This window comes from Pelobates fuscus, chromosome 10 (assembly GCF_036172605.1).
Source record: "Pelobates fuscus isolate aPelFus1 chromosome 10, aPelFus1.pri, whole genome shotgun sequence".
In the NCBI taxonomy this organism is placed as follows: domain Eukaryota; kingdom Metazoa; phylum Chordata; class Amphibia; order Anura; family Pelobatidae; genus Pelobates; species Pelobates fuscus.
Genome location: NC_086326.1, coordinates 41,844,611 through 41,863,294, shown reverse-complemented (window position 1 = coordinate 41,863,294; position 18,684 = coordinate 41,844,611). Strand labels below are relative to the sequence as shown.

The 18,684-nt window shown below is 36.7% G+C and overlaps 2 protein-coding genes across 2 annotated transcripts in view; one reads left to right on the top strand and one right to left on the bottom strand.

The window, feature by feature from the left end:
• Window positions 1-18,684, top strand: part of SYCE3 (synaptonemal complex central element protein 3) — a 64,350-nt gene that overhangs the window by 13,256 nt on the left and 32,410 nt on the right. Inside the window, exons 2-3 of the mRNA XM_063434188.1 lie at window positions 358-472; window positions 2,209-2,367. Of these exons, the coding sequence (XP_063290258.1) occupies window positions 367-472; window positions 2,209-2,366 (264 nt within the window). The 5' untranslated portion in view covers window positions 358-366 and the 3' untranslated portion in view covers window position 2,367. The remainder of the gene's footprint in view (window positions 1-357; window positions 473-2,208; window positions 2,368-18,684) is intronic.
• Window positions 9,755-13,330, bottom strand: LOC134575928 (uncharacterized). The gene has a single exon (XM_063435385.1). The coding sequence runs from the start codon at window positions 13,293-13,295 to the stop codon at window positions 10,395-10,397; it is 2,901 nt and encodes a 966-aa protein (XP_063291455.1). The 5' UTR covers window positions 13,296-13,330; the 3' UTR covers window positions 9,755-10,394.

Below are 18,684 nucleotides of genomic sequence, written 5' to 3'. Positions count from 1 at the left end.
CCCTCAATGAACACTATCTTAGCAACCTACTTCTCTACCCTACCCTTACCTTCTGTGTCACATTACCCCACTCCCTCTAGCATGTACGGTAAGCTGTAAGGAGCAGGGCCCTCAATCCCTCTGTTCTTGTGTGTCCAACTCGTCTGTTAGTCCACCCATTGCACAGCGCTATGGAACTTGTTGACTTTATAAATAATAATAATATTTGTGGTTTAATCTTTTGTGCTAGACTTCTAGGACTTGACATTTTGTTTTGAGTCCTGAGTATAAAACTAACACTAAATCTTTTTTGCCTGTATTCTTTTTTTTTTTTTTTTTTTTTTATGTTTTTATAACTTTTGGAATTTTACACGCAAGTTCTTCAATATGGAGTCAGATGCAGCAATTGTCAGCTACAGTGATGCTTCCAATATGTTGAAAAACATGAACAAGGACTTGGAGAAGATGCAGGAGGAGATGGAAAAAATATCAGGTAGAATACTCTCATTATTACATTTTGTTTCAGGATAACATAAACATGTGTTGGATTGATACACAGTGTTGGCTCCTCCATTGGCGCACTTAAGGAAGCACAAAACAAGATGAGTGTTGTCATGATTAAAAAATAAAGTCTATTGGCAGTGGTAAGTTAATAAACCGCTGAAATGTTTCATTGGCAGAAAAGGTTAATTTTCAAATTCCTGTTATAAATGTTGAACATACATCATGATCTACTGCATGACCAGTGTATAGTCGCCATATGGGCAGTCGGATTCCAGGACAACCCCCCACATACCTAACCCAATAACTCACTGACACACAGGTATATGGGAAAATTTGTCCACAGCTTTATTTAAAACAATCCTGAATAATAACAATGTATTAATTACAATATTAATAACCATAATAATAATTTAACAATAAACATGGGTCATTGCCCCCCATACTCCGCCCTCGCATCCGAATCCTTCTGTTGATATAAAAGGCAATGACCCCCATATAAATAACACACAAGGCAAGGTAGTAATTAAAAGTGAATGATTTAAAATGGCTGCCTATTTAAATAGCCAAGCCTACTTACCCATAACTCCATTCCTTCCTTGCTTCATCCTATGCCCGCCTCCTAACCCCTGTCAAGGCCTTTTTTCGCTTAGCTGCGCTTTGGCTACATGGGGCTACAGTACTGTAGCCCCATGTACTCTCACGTTTCTCCACCACTGTACAGATTGAGTTGGCTGTCTGGATAAGGTGTTAAAAGCAGTTAGGCAATGTAGAATATGTGTAGTATCTCACTCTAACGGTGCCCCTAGAGGTGATTTATGAAATACCTAATTTAATCTTCAGCTATTTTTTTTTAAGCAGCTGCAAGATGCAGCCGAGGCATGAATAGGATCGGAGTTTCATTCATATAAATGAAATTCCGATACAAACCAAGTCCCGAAATGCATCCAAACATGAATGAACAAACTGTTCTCATTCTGTTAGGACGCAATTCGGTAGTATTGCCTGCATTCTGTCTAAGTGACAGGACGTTCGGGTATACTGACAGGAAGCATCGTGAGATCACGGATCAAAGGTGAGAATTGTGGGGAAATTGCTTTGAAACGAAGCACACTTTGCTCCTCCACTAGTCAAAGATTGTCAAGCATAGGAAACCTCCATAAGACAAAGTAGTACTTTGTCTTATGTTTTAAAGAAAACTAGAGCAGATAGGAAGAAATGAAGAACAGATCCTGAGAGAGGGAGAGAAGTGGAATCGATAAAAGAAAGGTAAGTTCGGCATGACAGTGCCACTTTAAGTAGAATCCTGCCAAGTACCTATCTAGGAGGAAAACAACTGTTATGTATCACTTGCATATCTCAAATAGAACTTTGAGAATCCCTTATTTGGCACAAAAACTTGAGAATTCGTATTTTCATCCCTGAGTTTGCAGCTTGACATGCACATGATCACATACAGATCCATGAGAAGGTATAACCCCCTGATCCTACCTCCTCATTCCAATGATGCAATATTAATGAGAATAGTGGCAATAGAAGGATAGGCTGTATGTGTACACACATTTATAGTTTTTTCCATTATAATTCCAAAATGTTTGTTTTTGATAATGATTTGATGCAAATCAGAGGGGTGTACCCATGGCCTCTTTGCAATGGTACAGTAAGGTTAAAGAGTCCCTTTTAAGCTTCCTACACGTTTATTTACCTGTATGTTCTGTGTTCCATTAGCTCAGGCAATGTGGATGACGTATGACATGGTAGTTATACGCACCAAACCTGACCTGGCTGATTCCCAGAAAAGACTGGAGGAGACCTTTCTGAAATGCAAAGAAGACATAGAAAAGAAATGGCTAGAAATGTTAGACAAACCCAAAGGAGACGCATAAGGTATTTTGTAAGAATTTTTCTAAAAAAAAATGATAATTAAAAGTTGGCAGTTTGTCGGAGTGTTCTGAAAACAATTATTATATATTTAGTATAAAAAATGTTTAAAATACTTGTGTAAATAGCAGATATATGTTTTGTTTTAAAACAAAAAAGTGCATGAGAAAAATCCATTGTGTAGTTTTTATTAAAAAGATTATTCTAAAAACAGTAAATCGGTAAGTACAACTTCAATGTAGGGGAATTTTCAAAGTTAGTTCCCTCAATCTGGCACTGATTTTAAACATATAAAAACTCCAGCAAAGTAAATATCCGTTGTGTATAACAAGCTCCCTGTTCGCATCTCCACAATCCTGTGTCCAGTGGCATAATACAGCCGGTTCAGTCGTTTATAGTATGGAGTCCTGATTTGTACAAACTGAGCCTGATATACAGGATGGATATTTACTTTGCAGGTGCCCCTTATATGCTTAAACTTAGTGTCAGACTGAGTGCACTAAGTTTGTGATTACCTAACAATGTGAAAGTTATTTGTTGACGTTATGATTTTAAAATCTTTTCAATAAATTCTGCATAATGGACATTTCTGATTGGCTTTTGTTGTAAACATATTAACAAAATGTCTATCTTGGAGTGTGGAGGAAAAATCAAGCAGCAGAGATACTTTTCATAATTGTTGTAAATGTTTAAATTGTTACCAAAGATCCTGGACTAAAGGAACTTTTTTATTATTTAATTAAGACATAATATGTTAATTGTGCAAAAAGGTAGAGGGAGGCAGCGCCTTATGGATGTGTTCAGATCCGGACCGGAGCGAAGGTCAATAGAAAAATAAGAGGACATGAAACAGAATATAGTGAAGGATATTGATATTATCAGTGAGGTGAGAAAAATAAATACATTTACAGTATTTTGGAGATTAAAATCAGCTCCAAGTGTATGCACCTGGGCACTATAATCCCCATCTGTGGATATACTTGCAGTCTTGATCTTATGAAGAAGGCCAGTATTTAACTTCCAATAACCGGTATGTATGGATGCGGACCTTGTTAGGCTTTGGGAGTACCCACTTCCGTGTGCAGTAGCAGACGTTCACCGGTAAAAGTATATAAAATAGAAATACAACAGAATATAGTGCACTCTATTTAAAATCGGTAAAAATAATAAAAGAAGAGGTACTCACAGGTAGAGAGCAAAAATAGGTTTTGTTCAATCTGTATAGCTTGGGTGGTATATTTCCCACCAAGGAATTTGATGTGAGGATCTTCTAGATTAAATATTTTGGATAAATCAGGAAGGTCCAGGGAAGGGTAAAAAAACAGTACTTAGAAATAAAATATAAAACTTACAAAGGGTAACACACTAACGCGTTTCACCATAAATATAGGCTTTTTTAAAGTGTTCACTAATATGTTGATTGTATATAATAGTTTGTAGCACAGTTCTATTCACCAAACGCTAGGTTTTCACAGAGAGAGGGCTGCTTAAGGAGCCTTGATTATGTAGAGAACAGGGAAATCTGGTTTTAAACAAATACAACATTTATATTCCTATATTTTAGAATAATTCAGTTATTTAATAAATGTATTAAAATAGAACTGTCACTCCCCAGGATTTTTAATATTATGTTTACTTATGCATGTATAGAACAAATATGTGAGGTGTGAAAAAAAAAAAGTTGCATGTAGCAGTCGACAAATCCTGCAACGGTGAGCCTCGTTTTTGTCGCTCTGCCTTTGTCCTTGTACGCTCTGATCTGGGGGGCCTGCTGTTATTCTCAGCCTATCACTGTGCCTCCAGTGAAATAAATAGTATGAGCCCAAACATTGAATTCAACATGTTAACCCCTGAAGGTAAGACATACAATCCTGCCCCCATAAATAAATTACATTAAAGGGACACTATAGTCACCAGAGCAACTACACCTAATGAAGTTGTTCTGGTGAATAAAGTCAGTTCCTGCAGGAATTCTCATGTAAACACTGCCTTTTCTTTTATTAGTGTTTTTAATACTATAAGATTAGGAACGTTTGTGATCCTGAACCTATGGTGTTTATTTAAATTATTATGGGGGTTGGAGTTTTCCTTTGGGAAAAAAAAAAATATTTTTTAATTTTTGTGTGTTCTTAAACTATGGCTACAAGAAGCATTTATTTCACAACATTTTTTCTTAGCTTTCAGAAATAAAATATTTTACATTTGCATGATGAATGTTTTTTTTTTTTTTTTTAGAACCAGAGAAAGCTAAATATTAGTTTTCAAGTGACAAGCTTGCAAAACATATACAATCCTTTCTGTATAGAGTAGTCATGTTATTCTACTGCAGATGGTGGATTGCTATCTTTCATGTTTGTACAGTGATTTCAGTGTTATGACATCACAATATGCATTACAAATGTAACAGTTACATGTAGACTTGGTTTCAGAATAAAACATACAATGCACATCAGCAATGGATTTACAAGCAGCGAAGTTTCCCTAAAAAACAGAAACTCTACAGATGCTGTTTTGTTTTGTTTTGTTTTGACATCCTGCTCTTCTGGGAATGCAGATGGTCATTTAAACGCCTACTTCATCTCAATGAGGTGGTGTGGGTACTTTGGCCTGTTGTTTTAGTATTTGTATTTAGTATCTATATGGCAATGCTTTGATTGAAGGGCTAAATATGTCTCCTGTGGTTGTCTTTCTGCAATGACACTCGGTCATATGACATACAATGTCCATGAATGTCCACAAGGATGTCAAACATCATCAAATGCAACTCATAGGGATGGATTGAATTGAAAATTAAAACCATTAGGAAGTGAGTGGAGCTCAACACACATGCACATCTCATCCCCCAGTGCTTCTCTACTGGACAATCATTGTGGAAGAATGCCTCCAGGATGATGTTACGGAGCGGGTGGCAGCACCGAGTGAGTCTCCGAGCTGGAAGAAAGGTAATATACAGAAATAAGGTATACAAATTATACCAAACAAGTGGAGCGCTCTAAACAGTAGAGGGGTTTACTCACCCCTTTGGTACAGTGACAGTCTTGAAAAACTTGAATGTACATATAAAAGGAAACAAGAGAAACAAAAATATAGTGTAGATGTTCCAAAATGGATAATTGGTAGTAAGTAATGACTGAAACCACTCACATGGACAGGAGCCTATATGGTATTGGCTCCGTAAAAGGATCCTTTATGCTTTTAGGGCAGCAACACACCCCTTTATCCCAGGTAGTGTCCCTCCAGGAGTATACAACGAGAAGAAAAGCAGAAAAACAACTGTGTAGAATTGCACATACTATAATGGTATTTTGAAATATAAATAGTTGTGCTCACCTTCTGCAGAGCCCTGAAATCCCGGCTCTGAGGTTGATAAACAATGTGCTACTTTAGAGGGGGAATAGCACTCTCCCCAATGGAGTTCCTGATGGCTATAAAGGACTTTGGACTAAAGTATAAAATAGTAAATAACATTTATTGTTAATACATTAAAAACAAAATAAATGGGTACTTAGAAAGTAAAAAGATCCAATAAAAGTCCAATAAAAAGTCCAGAATAATCAGCTAAACGCGTTTCACTCTATGAGCTTCCTCATAGAGCTACTGAGGAAGCTCATAGAGTGAAACGTGTTTAGCTGATTATTCTGGACTTTTTATTGGACTTTTATTGGATCTTTTTACTTTCTAAGTACCCATTTATTTTGTTTTTAATGTATTAACAATAAATGTTATTTACTATTTTATACTTTAGTCCAAAGTCCTTTATAGCCATCAGGAACTCCATTGGGGAGAGTGCTATTCCCCCTCTAAAGTAGCACATTGTTTATCAACCTCAGAGCCGGGATTTCAGGGCTCTGCAGAAGGTGAGCACAACTATTTATATTTCAAAATACCATTATAGTATGTGCAATTCTACACAGTTGTTTTTCTGCTTTTCTTCTCGTTGTATACTCCTGGAGGGACACTACCTGGGATAAAGGGGTGTGTTGCTGCCCTAAAAGCATAAAGGATCCTTTTACGGAGCCAATACCATATAGGCTCCTGTCCATGTGAGTGGTTTCAGTCATTACTTACTACCAATTATCCATTTTGGAACATCTGCACTATATTTTTGTTTCTCTTGTTTCCTTTTATATGTACATTCAAGTTTTTCAAGACTGTCACTGTACCAAAGGGGTGAGTAAACCCCTCTACTGTTTAGAGCGCTCCACTTGTTTGGTATAATTTGTATACCTTATTTCTGTATATTTGTTTTTTATTGTGGGTAAGGGGTATTCCACTTTTAGTGTTGAGCAGCTTTTACATTTTGGGCACTGTAAAGAAACACTTTCTATCTCTTTATTGAGGTAGTTTTCTCTATTTTGGAAGAAAGGTAAGTATAACTTTTTTTTTAGATTAAAAGGACCACCCAGAATATAAATAGGGACTAGGAGACTATAGCATTAGTAATACATGTTTGTCTATGCTATAGTGTTCCTTTAATGGGAGAGATGTAGGTAAGGCATGTGATAGTTTATCACATATTAACCTTATAAAAATGCCGTTTTGTTTGCCATGTGCAAGTTACATTGTTAGTATGCTGTTTAATATACAAGTAGCCTGTTAGAGGTTCCATGCCTAGAAATATTTTGGGGAACAGGTGAGTTATTTAGTTGCGTTATAAGTCCATTTTTAAAGCTCCAATGTTGCGCCAGTTCTTTGGTGGTATTCTTATTAGCTTGACCTCCTTAACGTTTTCTTTTTCTGTTCTTTTGAGTTATGGTTATGCTATATTTGTCTGCTGGATTGTACGGCTCTAACAAAAAGCTGCTGTAGCAAAATTAAGAGCAAAAAAAAAAGCTGCTGTAGCAAAATTAAGAGCAAAAAAAAAACAAAAAAAAACTACATTTGTCAGTAGGCAACAGGAATAAATAAATGTAAGAACAATACTTTGCACCCGCTGTTAACTAGCGAAGGGAGAGAAGTGACAATCTGTTCCTACCAGATAGGACACTTTTATTAAACCTGCACACTGCTAAGCATGGTGGGAAAGAATAATGGGGGGTACTTTTTTCAGGGATGGCTTTTTCACAGCAAATATATCAAAGTCTATGGGTTTTGTTTATTGTATGCTGTCTCAAGACATGAGGGTCCAGGTTGGAGGTGGTGGCAGAGCCTGAGTTTTGTCATACCACTTGTAAACATTTGGACACAAACCAGGTGGACAACGCTTACGATTTCTTTACACCAAGCTGTAGTGGCTATGGTGCTCAGAGTGACCCTTTAAGCTAACCCTTCTTAATATACATTTGAGCTTTTTGGATAAAAATGTAAGACTGCTGAGGACACTTGCAACATCTCTTAGAGTTTTCTAGCAGAAAGAAATTTAATATAGAGTGACTGCAAGTTCACATGATGCTCAAACGTCTTGTGACAGACGACAGGTGCAAATATTTTATTAATATTTCTACAGATTTGTCTTTTAAAATAGACATATTACCCACAATGTAGAATAAAATACATATAACAAAACATTCATTTATTTGCTTTATTGCTATTTGTACTAATGACAGTAGGCGGCAGTATGTCATCACCCTGGGCCTAGCTCAATTCCCTTGTCAATGCATTCTTGATTATATATCTAGACATCAAGAAATTGCCAAGTAAAAGACATAAGAACATTTAATTAACCAAATCATAACTCAGATTTTATTTTATTTTATTTAGTTAGCTATGCAGAAAAAGGTTGAAATTTTATGCAAGAAAATAATAAAGTGAAACAAAAATGCTCAAATGCATAATGCGCCACGGACAGTAAACTGCTTCTGTATGTGATGGTGCTAGCAGTGTACAATCGAAATTATGAAGAGCAATGCAGCAAAATAGAGATTTAGTAGCTACTGTCATAGGAAGATGCTAAATTATTATTAATAGTAGTAGTAGTATTTATATAGCGCCAACATATTCCTCAGCGCTTTACAATATTATGAAATGGGGAAATTTAACAATAAATGAGACAATTACAAAATGTTCCAGGAACAATAGGTAGATGAGGACCCTGTTCAGACAAGCTTACAGTCTATTGCACATGAAATAAAGGAGAACACCCGTTTAGCTATAAAAACATTATTCAGAACAAGATAAACATGCTACTTTATTCAGTACATTGAGAAAAGGTTTGTTTTTTTATTGTAATTTTTTATGTCAAAGTTATCATTTTTATGGATATTTTAAGGCTTTTTATCTTTTCAAGTTATTTAAGTCTGCATTTTCTATATTCTAAAAGTATTTATGACAGGTATGTTTGCTTTATATCCCAGAATTACTGTAATGAACAGCCACAGCAAGAGCACAACCCTTAATGCACTGGGTCTTTCATAAATTAAATTAAATATCCACAAAGAGAAATTACAATGATATGTCTTTTCTTTTTGAAAGCTCGTTTATGAATATTTTCGTTAAAACATTGTAATTGTGAGGAGGCAGTGGGATGGGTACCTAGGGACAGAACTTTGGTGTTAAACTTTTTAAATATGATTTAACACCATGAAGCAAGTAACACTCCAATAAGTATAAAACCTACAGTGCGCTAAAGTGATTATGGTGCAAGGAGTGCCTTTGCACCCCCCTATCCATTGTAAGTAGTCACACAATTTTAGAACGGTTTGACTTCTTACCTGCTCTGCACCTCCTCTATACTTCTATGTCTATCTTACCATTCTTGGTAAATGTGGGAACCTATTTGCTAAGTAGTAAGTTGAGGTAATTTAACAAATGTAAGTCAAATTAATTTTGTTAGTGAAAAAAATATTTCTCATTAGTACTATTTAGTGCATTTACACAAGTACACAATATGCATATTTTAATTTTGAAATCTTAAAATAGAACCGTTAGAATGGTTGAGAAGTTATTATTCACTCCATTTGCATAAAAACATTTTATCAGAATACAAAAATGTTGTTTGTAAATCTCCCTGTTGTTTACATGAAGCACAGATAACTCATCACCGGATAATCTGATTGTTTATATGGTGTTCAGTCACCACTTATGACTCGAAAGGGTACTAAGAATCTTGACATGCGTGTGGCCGAAACATTGTCATATTTTTTTCACTGCCTCAAATAAAAAAAAGAGAGAATTCTACTGCAATGGAGTGCTGGAATATCTTTTATATATAAATTAATATCATGGTTAAGGCGAAGTGAATTTAATTTCAGCTGTTTATTTAATTATTCTTAAATGTATCCTTTGTAGTACACACAATGGTTGCCATACACCGTTTTATCTATACACTGTGCAATCAGAAATGCTAGTAAATGTATAGATTAAATAAAATAAAACACTCTGAGCAACATGATCACTTCAGTTTGCACTGTGTAGTTTGATTTCTTACCTGGGATCCCCTGGGCACCTCTTTGCTCTGGAGATGTCAGAAGCTCCTAAGCCGGAGCTTCCATTAAAAGGGGGGAAGCCAGGGCACTCCTGGCAACATAACCACTATAGAGAATTCTGGTATTTATGGTGTCTGTAGTGTTCTTTTAATTGTCACCTTCCCTCACCAGTCATTCAGTTATCTGCATACACTCCTGTGCTGAGGACATAGTGTGTTTGCAAGGATTGACTCACAAGGAAAACCACTTTGTCTTGTGCTTTGTCAGAGGAACATGTGAATGGAATGACAGACGTCATTCTGTTCATACGTCTATGCATTGACAATAAAGCCTGTGTGTGAGTATTAAAGAGGCACTTTTTTGTGAAGTGGTGTTCTGCTTTCCAATGGATTGCTGGTCATGGAAGGTAGGAGGAACCTGGTGTCGGTGGTACTACTAGTGTAAAACCCAAAAACCATTGTATCATAATATATTATTTATTTTTAAGATATACGTAAATAGGAGTGAGAAAAATGAACCTCTCATGGCAGGTTCACCTTAATACTGCACTGGTTTTAAAATATTTCATAAAAAGCACAGAAGGCACTTATCTAGTGCAAATATTCCTTAGAGTATATGTATATATGTGGTGCACAATATATTTGTATACCTGCTGTTAAGAACAACATGTTACACTGATGTCTGTGATATTGGGCCAGGCAGACTTAACACAAAAGGGTAGGGAGTTCCCACCAGGCCTCTGGTGGGAAAATTACTTAAGACAACTGGCTCAAACACCGCTTTGCCATCTCCATCTGCAAACTGTGTAGTTGTCTCTCTATTTAAACAGTAGATTGTATTATTCAGTACTACACATCTGAAAGGCATCTTACTCGCTGGAAAGATTGCTGAATATTCGGTCCAGATCTTTGCTGTAGTATTGTATTTGAAGATGTTGACTGTTGAGTCTCTTTGCATGTCAAATCTATAAAGGTGATTCTTAACAGCCACCATATCACAAGAGCGTCCCCTGCTGGCATTAAAAGGACATTCTTCCCAGTTGTCGTTATTGGGGCTGTACTTTAGAAGGCGATAAAATAAATGACCTCCTGAAATGTAGATTTCTCCTCCACATTCTGTAGCTTCATGGGCCACTGCAAAAGAACCTTTGGGAAGTGGGGACCTGAAGGTCCATTTGTTCAACCTAGGATCATACCTTTCCACTGTTTGTAAGCACTGTCCACCAATAGCATAAAGGTGACCATCAACTGGAATTAGCTTCAGCTGAGACCGTGCTTGGTTCATCGATGTGAGTTGGCTCCAGATGTCTGTAAGAGGGTTATAACAAAATAATTTGTCTGAACAGGTTGAAACTCCACTTGAATTTTGAATGCCTCCTGCAATGAACAGATAGTTGTGCATTGAACAGATGCTGCACCCTTTAAGACATGCTTCTTCTGGAATACTGGTTATAGTGTCCCATTGATTTAGTTCCATATCCAGTGTGTAAATTTGAGTTTTTGATTGAATTGTATCAGTCTCTTCAACGGTCTGACAAGTTTTATTCCAACCAAAGATGCTCTTTATTTCAACAACACAAAGAGAAGGCTTCCTCCTCATACGTAACTGCAGGATCCTTTCCCTGTCCAAGCCACTAAGTTGGCCATAAATGGCAGAGTTCTTTAGCACATGAAGATAGTTATCACTAATTACAGTATAAACTGCTTTCAGAAGTTCGGGTACACTGTTTTTTCTTGCGAACTTGAGCAACTCTAAACAGTTTCCTAATGTCAGATGAAACCTCACGGCTTCTCCTATATCCTGAAGACCCCTGGGTATGCGAATAAAGCTTCCTCTGGACACTTCTTCAATTGGCCCATTTTCAGAGCTGTGAAGTGTTGATGAATAATACTCTGTTAATAAGCACAACATGCTTTGTGTTTTGTTTTTCAGTTTGGGTCTCTGGATTGAGACTCGATCATGGATATTTTCACAGCTCTTTGTAACCAAGGGCAATTTACCATCTGGAGTGAAGACATAATTGTCTTCTGATGCTTTTTGCTCATGTTTTTCTTCAATAGCCGACAACTTTTTCGTGGGATGGAAAAAGCTTTGCGGAATGTTTGAGTATAATCTTTTTAATTCACTAAATGATAGAGGGGTATTTTGGGGGTTTTCGCAAGTCACATTAGAGTTGCTAGCAGAGTCTGATTGTTTTTCTTGTTCGAAGCCAGGAGTTGCAGTTTGTGGTCTGCACAGGTTCATTGTTAGGCTGCATTCATCATTTAGTGTTGTCTTCTCTGTTGGTATCAAACGTACGACATCCGGATTACACCCTAGCATTTCCTTAGTCAGCTCCAAAGGAAAATCTTTTTTATTCTTATAGATTTCCTCCTTTACTGTTTGTTGACTTTGTTGACTTAAGAATGTGCCAGGCATATAAACTAATAAATTATTGTTTTCACTGTGTAGGTTTTGAGAATTCTTTTTTACTTCTACATTATCTTCTCTGGTTTTAGGTGCTGTTAAAACAGCATTGAGATTTGTTTTTTTTAGTGCAGCAGGTTCTTGGCAGGATGACGCAGTAAATGAAAACTCTACAGGTTGTTCAGTGTCATTTATCGAATTATGGCTATGCATTGAAAAAGCTGTTGAGGTCCCTTTTTTAATGGGAGATGGCAAATCTCTAAAACCACTGAATGGATATTCTTGATGGTATTTGTTTTCATTCATTTGATGCCCCCTAGAATTTGTATCAGTATCTTGGCTGTTTGTTCTTATAGTTGATGAGGTGCTCTCATTGGAAAATAACTCCATAAGAGAGGGACATTTTAGATGCAATATCTCCTTATGAGAGTGTGTGTCATTTTCTAGTTTGCTAGGATCTATGTTTAATTTGTAATTAATATCTTCATCAAGTGGTATATCATTAACTTCCTGGTTTACCACAATCTTTTCCACATTGTATGCATCATTTCTGAATTCTTTGTCAGGGCCGGGATTATATATTTCATCTCCATCAAATGGTATATCATTGACGTCATGTTTTACCGCAACCATTTCCGCATTACAACTATAATTTCTGAATTTTGTGTCAGGGTTAGGATTATATTTTTCATCTTCATCAAGTGGTATATTATTGACTTCCTGGTTTACCTCAACCATTTCCACATCGTACGTATCATTTCTGGATTCTATTTCAGGGTCGGGATTATATTTTTCATCTCCATCAAATGCTATATCATTGACGTCATGTTTTACCTCAACTGTTTCCGCATTACAACGATCATTTATGAATCTGCCTTCTGTTTTAAGACTTGAATTATAATGTTCATCTTCATTAAGCAGTATATGATTGATATTGCGTTTTAGATCAAGAATTTCCTCGTCAGAGGCATCGTTTCTGCATTCTCTTTCAACGTCGTGATTATATGTTTCATCTTCATCAAATAGTGTTTCATTATATTTGTGTCTTACTTCAATTATTTCTGCATCAGAAGCATCATTTCTATCTTCTGTTTCAGACCTTGGCTTAAATTTGACCTCTTCTGCAAGTAACATAGCATTATCTAAATTTTTTATATCTTCCATTTCCGCATCAGGAGCATCATCTCTGCATCCAGTTTCAAAGTTGAGATTTAATTTTTCTTTTTCATCCAGTAGTTTTCTACAGACAGAATCATTGACTTCATGCTTTTCCTCAATCATTTGCACATTAGAAGCATAATTTTTGCTTTCCGCTTCACGGCTAGGATTTATAATTATATCTTTATCCATGTGTACAGAATAATCCATACTTCTGGATTCTGTGGAGCAAATTTCAGCATATGTCATCTCTAAAATAGAAGTTGGTTCCATGTCAAGGTTATCACTGTATTTAACATGGTATGTTGTGGTAGCACTGTATTCTACTGATGAATGTGCTACATGTTTGCTGTTATGACGGCAAGTATCATTGATTCTTAGGCTTGTTTTGATGTTCTGTATAGTAGTGTTAGATGCAGGGCCCACAGACTGGGCTGTGCAGGAACTGTACAATGGCATTATTTGGGCAATTTCTATGCAGTTATCTTCTTTATTTCTGATACATTTTGTGATTGGCTCTGTACAATTAATTTCCAGTGGTGTTCCACTATTTGTCTTTTCAATATTGTTTCCCTGATTGGCCAGTTGTTGATGAGGAGCACTCACAGAACTTTCATTTTGAAATATTGCTTGTGCTTGTTCCTGTATTTCATATTCTAGGACATTATGTGCCGTGTATTCTAAAGACTTTTTATCTTGGGTGCCATAGCTTTCAGTTTTCAAAATGTCTTTATAGCTATCAGTGTCATTAGACAACATTGAATCTTCGTTTATTGAATACGGCATCTGATCATTTGTAATGCTATTTTGAAAACAATCTGTATTACTGATGCAGTTGTCATTTGCCATGGTTTCTACCACCAATGAGGCCACAGCAGTTGTTGACAGGTCATCTCTCAATTCTTTAGAATTAATTAATATTCCATCATTACTCTGGTGGTTCTCAAGTTTTGACACATTTGAATTCTCGGTTTCCGCACAATAACAGACTGAGTCCTGACCACTAAACTCCATTCTACTGCAATCTTGGTCATTGCATGCGTTTTCCAGTTGCAAAGTATCAACTAGTTTCTCTGTTTCAGACTCTGAATCATTTTTTTTAAGTGTGAAAAAACATGTTAACACTCCATCTGCTGTTCTGTCTGAATCAAAAGCAAACATCTCTTGCCGCAGTCCCATGCTTCTCTGTTGTTGAATCTGCACAGGGAAAACGTTGCCATGACTTTGTACTTTACTCCCTTTAGATTTGCAGGTTACATCATATATCTGCTCGTCTATGTTACTTGACTTTCCTGTTCCCAAGCTGTTGCCATGTTCACCTAACCTGCGTGATCTTTCACAAGGTGATTCATTATTCGGTTCTTGTATGCAGCAACTAGTCAAATCCCATGTATCATTTATATTAACACCTTTGAATAATGCAGGCAGTTCTGTCTTTCGGACATATTCATTGTTAGCAACAAAGTCACACTGACAAGCAGCAATATTGTTTTTATTAATGCACATATGCTCACATGTACCTGATGAAGCATCTGCACAATTGTTCTTTGCTACCCGCCCATCTTTCTCTTCGGCATTGCTTGTGTCTAGAGAACTTTCTTGACAATGGCAATTGTTCCCGAAAAGTTTTATCTTTAGCCCATGCTCGTTGTCGTTAGGACAGCTTGAGCTAATGCCCTCAACCTCGTCACTGACCTTCAGTACTGAGATGTCTTTTGCAGTTGTAGCATCGAGAAAGTTAGGTCCATTGCTATTGCACTGGTCCTCCTGGGGTATTGCTTCAAGCTGTGTTTGCAAATTGGGATCACAATCTCCTAGTAGCTTTTCCTCGTTATTTTCATGTGACGTAAACCACTTGATGACCACCGCAGTGGCAGCAGCCAGTGCCAATGTCCCAAGGGCACGAATAACAGCTGGAATCTCCTGGTTCGCTAGAGAGTCTTTTTCACTCATTTCTGCAGATAGTTGGAGGAAGCACAAGGTTCCAGAATGGGATAAATCATAGAACAAATGAACCTTTTAAAGATCAAGTAACAGAAAGAAACATTACAGTCTTTGGAATCCTGAAAACTGTTGCTTCTTCTTGCGTATCTCTGTTAATATATTGCATGAACAGTCTCTTCCTTTTTTTTTTTCTCTCTTAGCTGGCCCTGTGCCAGTGGTAATGTGATCAAGGCACAGTCACATTGTTAAGGTAGATCTCTTATTTAAATCCAGGGACAAAGTGTAGGCAATGTTTTCAGATAATTACAGGAAAGCAGTACAGTCTTTTATTAGAGACAAAGCACTTGTGCTACTGTGGAGATGCAACGCGGGTTTTATTTACTGTACTGATTTCTATCCTGTATTTTTTGTGTATTATTTGCAGTTTTATAATCATTTTAATATATACAAAATAAACTTTGCTTTTATTTGTTGCAAAAAAAAATTTTTGTTTTGTTTTTGATTTTCAACCAAGAATATGCTTTTTAACCATTTTAGTGGCAAGCTTTCCATCTCACACAATTTATCTAGAATTATATAGCACATAAACATGGCCAGCCCTTCTTCCATAGGTTTGGAGCTATTTAGATAAAAAAGGATGTGGTCTAAAGCGAGAACATGTTCTAAAGTAAATGCAGTATGTACGCTGGCCTGGTTAGTATGAAAGAATACTATTTTAAGATTAATTGTATATTTGATCAATGGAAAAAATGTTTTTTTGAAGCATCTGGCATCAAGGTAGAAAAAATATTAACAACTGCGTTTAGACTGGAAGAAAGAAGATTTCGTCTAAGGCAAAGGAAAGTTTTTTTACTGTAAGAACAATCAGGATGTGGAATTCTCTGCCTGAAGAAGTGGTTTTATCAGAGTCCATACAGATGTTCAAACAGCTACTAGATGCATACTTGCAAAAACAGAATATTCAAGGATATAATCTTTCAATGTAGGGTAATAACTGCTTGATCCAAGGATAAATCTGACTGCCATTCTGGGGTCAAGAAGGAATCTTTTCCTAGCTTGTTGCAAAATTGTGCTTCAAACTGGGTTTTTTGCCTTCTTTTGGATCAACAGCAAAAAACAAATGTGAGGAAGGCTGAACTTGATGGACGCAAGTCTCTTTTCAGCTATGTAACTATGTAACTATGTAACTGTATTCTAGTTAAAATGTAATGTTTTTGAAAGCAGAGCTATTATCATTATTGGAGGATTTTAGAGGAACACTCTAAACACTATAACCTTTACAACACACTCTTGTGATACCAGTACTGCACTAGCACTCCCCCGTTGGAAGTAGTCAAACATATTTATTAGTTTAACTTTATATGTTGGGTCCACTAGGTGCAGATCCCTGCCTCCTCTACAGCCAGCAGAGAGCTGAAATATTTTGCTTAGGAGCCTCTATTAGCTCCCCTTAGTTAAAACCTGCAGTGCAGGGCTAGCTCCTAACCAATAAGCTAGGCCCTGCATTTGGCGGACTTCAGGTAAGAAGTTAAACTGTTCTAGAATTGTTTGACTACTTACATTGGGTGGAAGGGAGGGAAGGGCATCATAACCAGTAAAGCATTCTGTAGCGAGTAAAATAGTCAATCTGTAACTACAGATGAGTGAAATCATTTTCCAGCTTGGCATTTTTTTTTCTAAATGGCTGCCATTCAGATCTCGATTTAGCTACTGTTGAGAGTTAAGTGAAAAAAAAGTAAATAAAAACAATTTTTTTTCAGAATTACATTATTTTTCTCAACATGCTAATGATGTCACCTTTCCAATTACTTTTCATCATATTTAGTGATTTATTTAGACCTCTTATGAGCTCCTTAGAAAGAAGAACAGTGGTATAGAAAGCGTAATAGAAGTATTTTGCTCCCAAAGCTTTCCCATCTGTACTAATACACCTTCAATCGCTCTTTACAGAGGGCTGAGGGTGACCAATTTATTTGCACCTCCCAAAAAGATAGTTACTGTTGGAGAATTTGGCAATAGGGCTTACCTATTTCACAGTCATATCAAATATACTAATAAATAAATAATCCAGATCGCCTGCTATAAATCAAGTCCTGCAGTTAGCAGTCTACAAGAAAATACTAGAATAACTTTAATGAGCGTTCCACCGTTATCACGATGATAATTGAAACAACCTAACCTGTTAAATTACTAATTTCAAGCGGAATTCTAGCGGAAGTAAATTTAACCCCTTAAGGACACATGACATGTGTGACATGTCATGATACCCTTTTATTCCAGAAGTTTGGTCCTTAAGGGGTTAAATAAAATTAGGCTGATATGTTCAAGCATGAATCATTCACCGCTGAACATTCAGTCTACCTTAAGCAGCAGCACCTTCACATGCAAACTGATGTACAGAGGTATATCATTACCTGTGCTACAGGCTTCTGTGTCTCATGTTACCATTGTTTATATCACAAATACAATCATCAAGAGGCAGAAGCGCAACTATCACGAAGGCAAACATAGCAGTATAGTTGACCTGCTGGAATTTATAGGAGATAGCCATGCACTTTTTAACTTTATAGATGAATACATTTTAAATAATATAGTGTTTTCCTTGCAGTTTTCCTGCCTCCCTATAATTTAATAGAAGCTCTTGAAAGCACAAAAGATGCAAATATACTTCCTGATATTCTATGGTGTAGAGTAACGAGTGGAATGATATAAATGGATTAAAATATGATCACATTTAAGTTCCTGGGTGATATATATACCAAACCAGTCAATCTCAATTTTCACCGACCCATCCCCTTCACCCTATATATTCCCTATCCCTATCCAGTTGTTTTCCTTCCCGAATGCTTTTGGTTAGGTTTTGTCAGTCTTGATGATCACAGCCTTGGAGGAGGGCTGGCTGCAAAGAGCTCTTTCCTTGTACTTCCTAGCGATATAGTGTATCTTTAACCCCTTAAGGACACATGACATGTGTGACATGTCATGATTCCCTTTTATTCCAGAAGTTTGGTCCTTAAGGGGTTAAATAACGCAACTGGAGGAAATAAGGAAAGTGGGTTAGTGAAGTGTGGGGAGAGAGGAGAGGGAAGGAAGGTCCTTAACTGTTAATGTGATATACCTTCTAGATAAGAGAATGGTTACTTTGGGTAGTCTAGTGGAGCATGGTATGGAGATTTATAGGAATGGTGTCTTGAAGGTGAGAGACAAAGGTGCAAATATGAGCAGAGGAAAGGCCCAAGGCTTTTACAGAGTGGAAGGTCCTGGACGGGATATACTTAAGGTGTTTGTTGGTGAGGATAAGTAGAGAAGGGGAATTTTATGAAGCACTTTATAAGTAAGCAATAGAATTTAAAAATTAACCCTAAATCTTAGAGCAAGCCAGTGTAAATTAAAGACTGGCAGAGGATTGAGGTATAGCAGGTATGTGAGAATTGTCTTTAGATTTTCACAG

What these genes read in the sequence shown, in the direction of transcription:
- LOC134575928 (XM_063435385.1), bottom strand. Translation starts at nt 13,295, where the DNA reads ATGGAAGATATAAAAAATTTAGATAATGCTATGTTACTTGCAGAAGAG.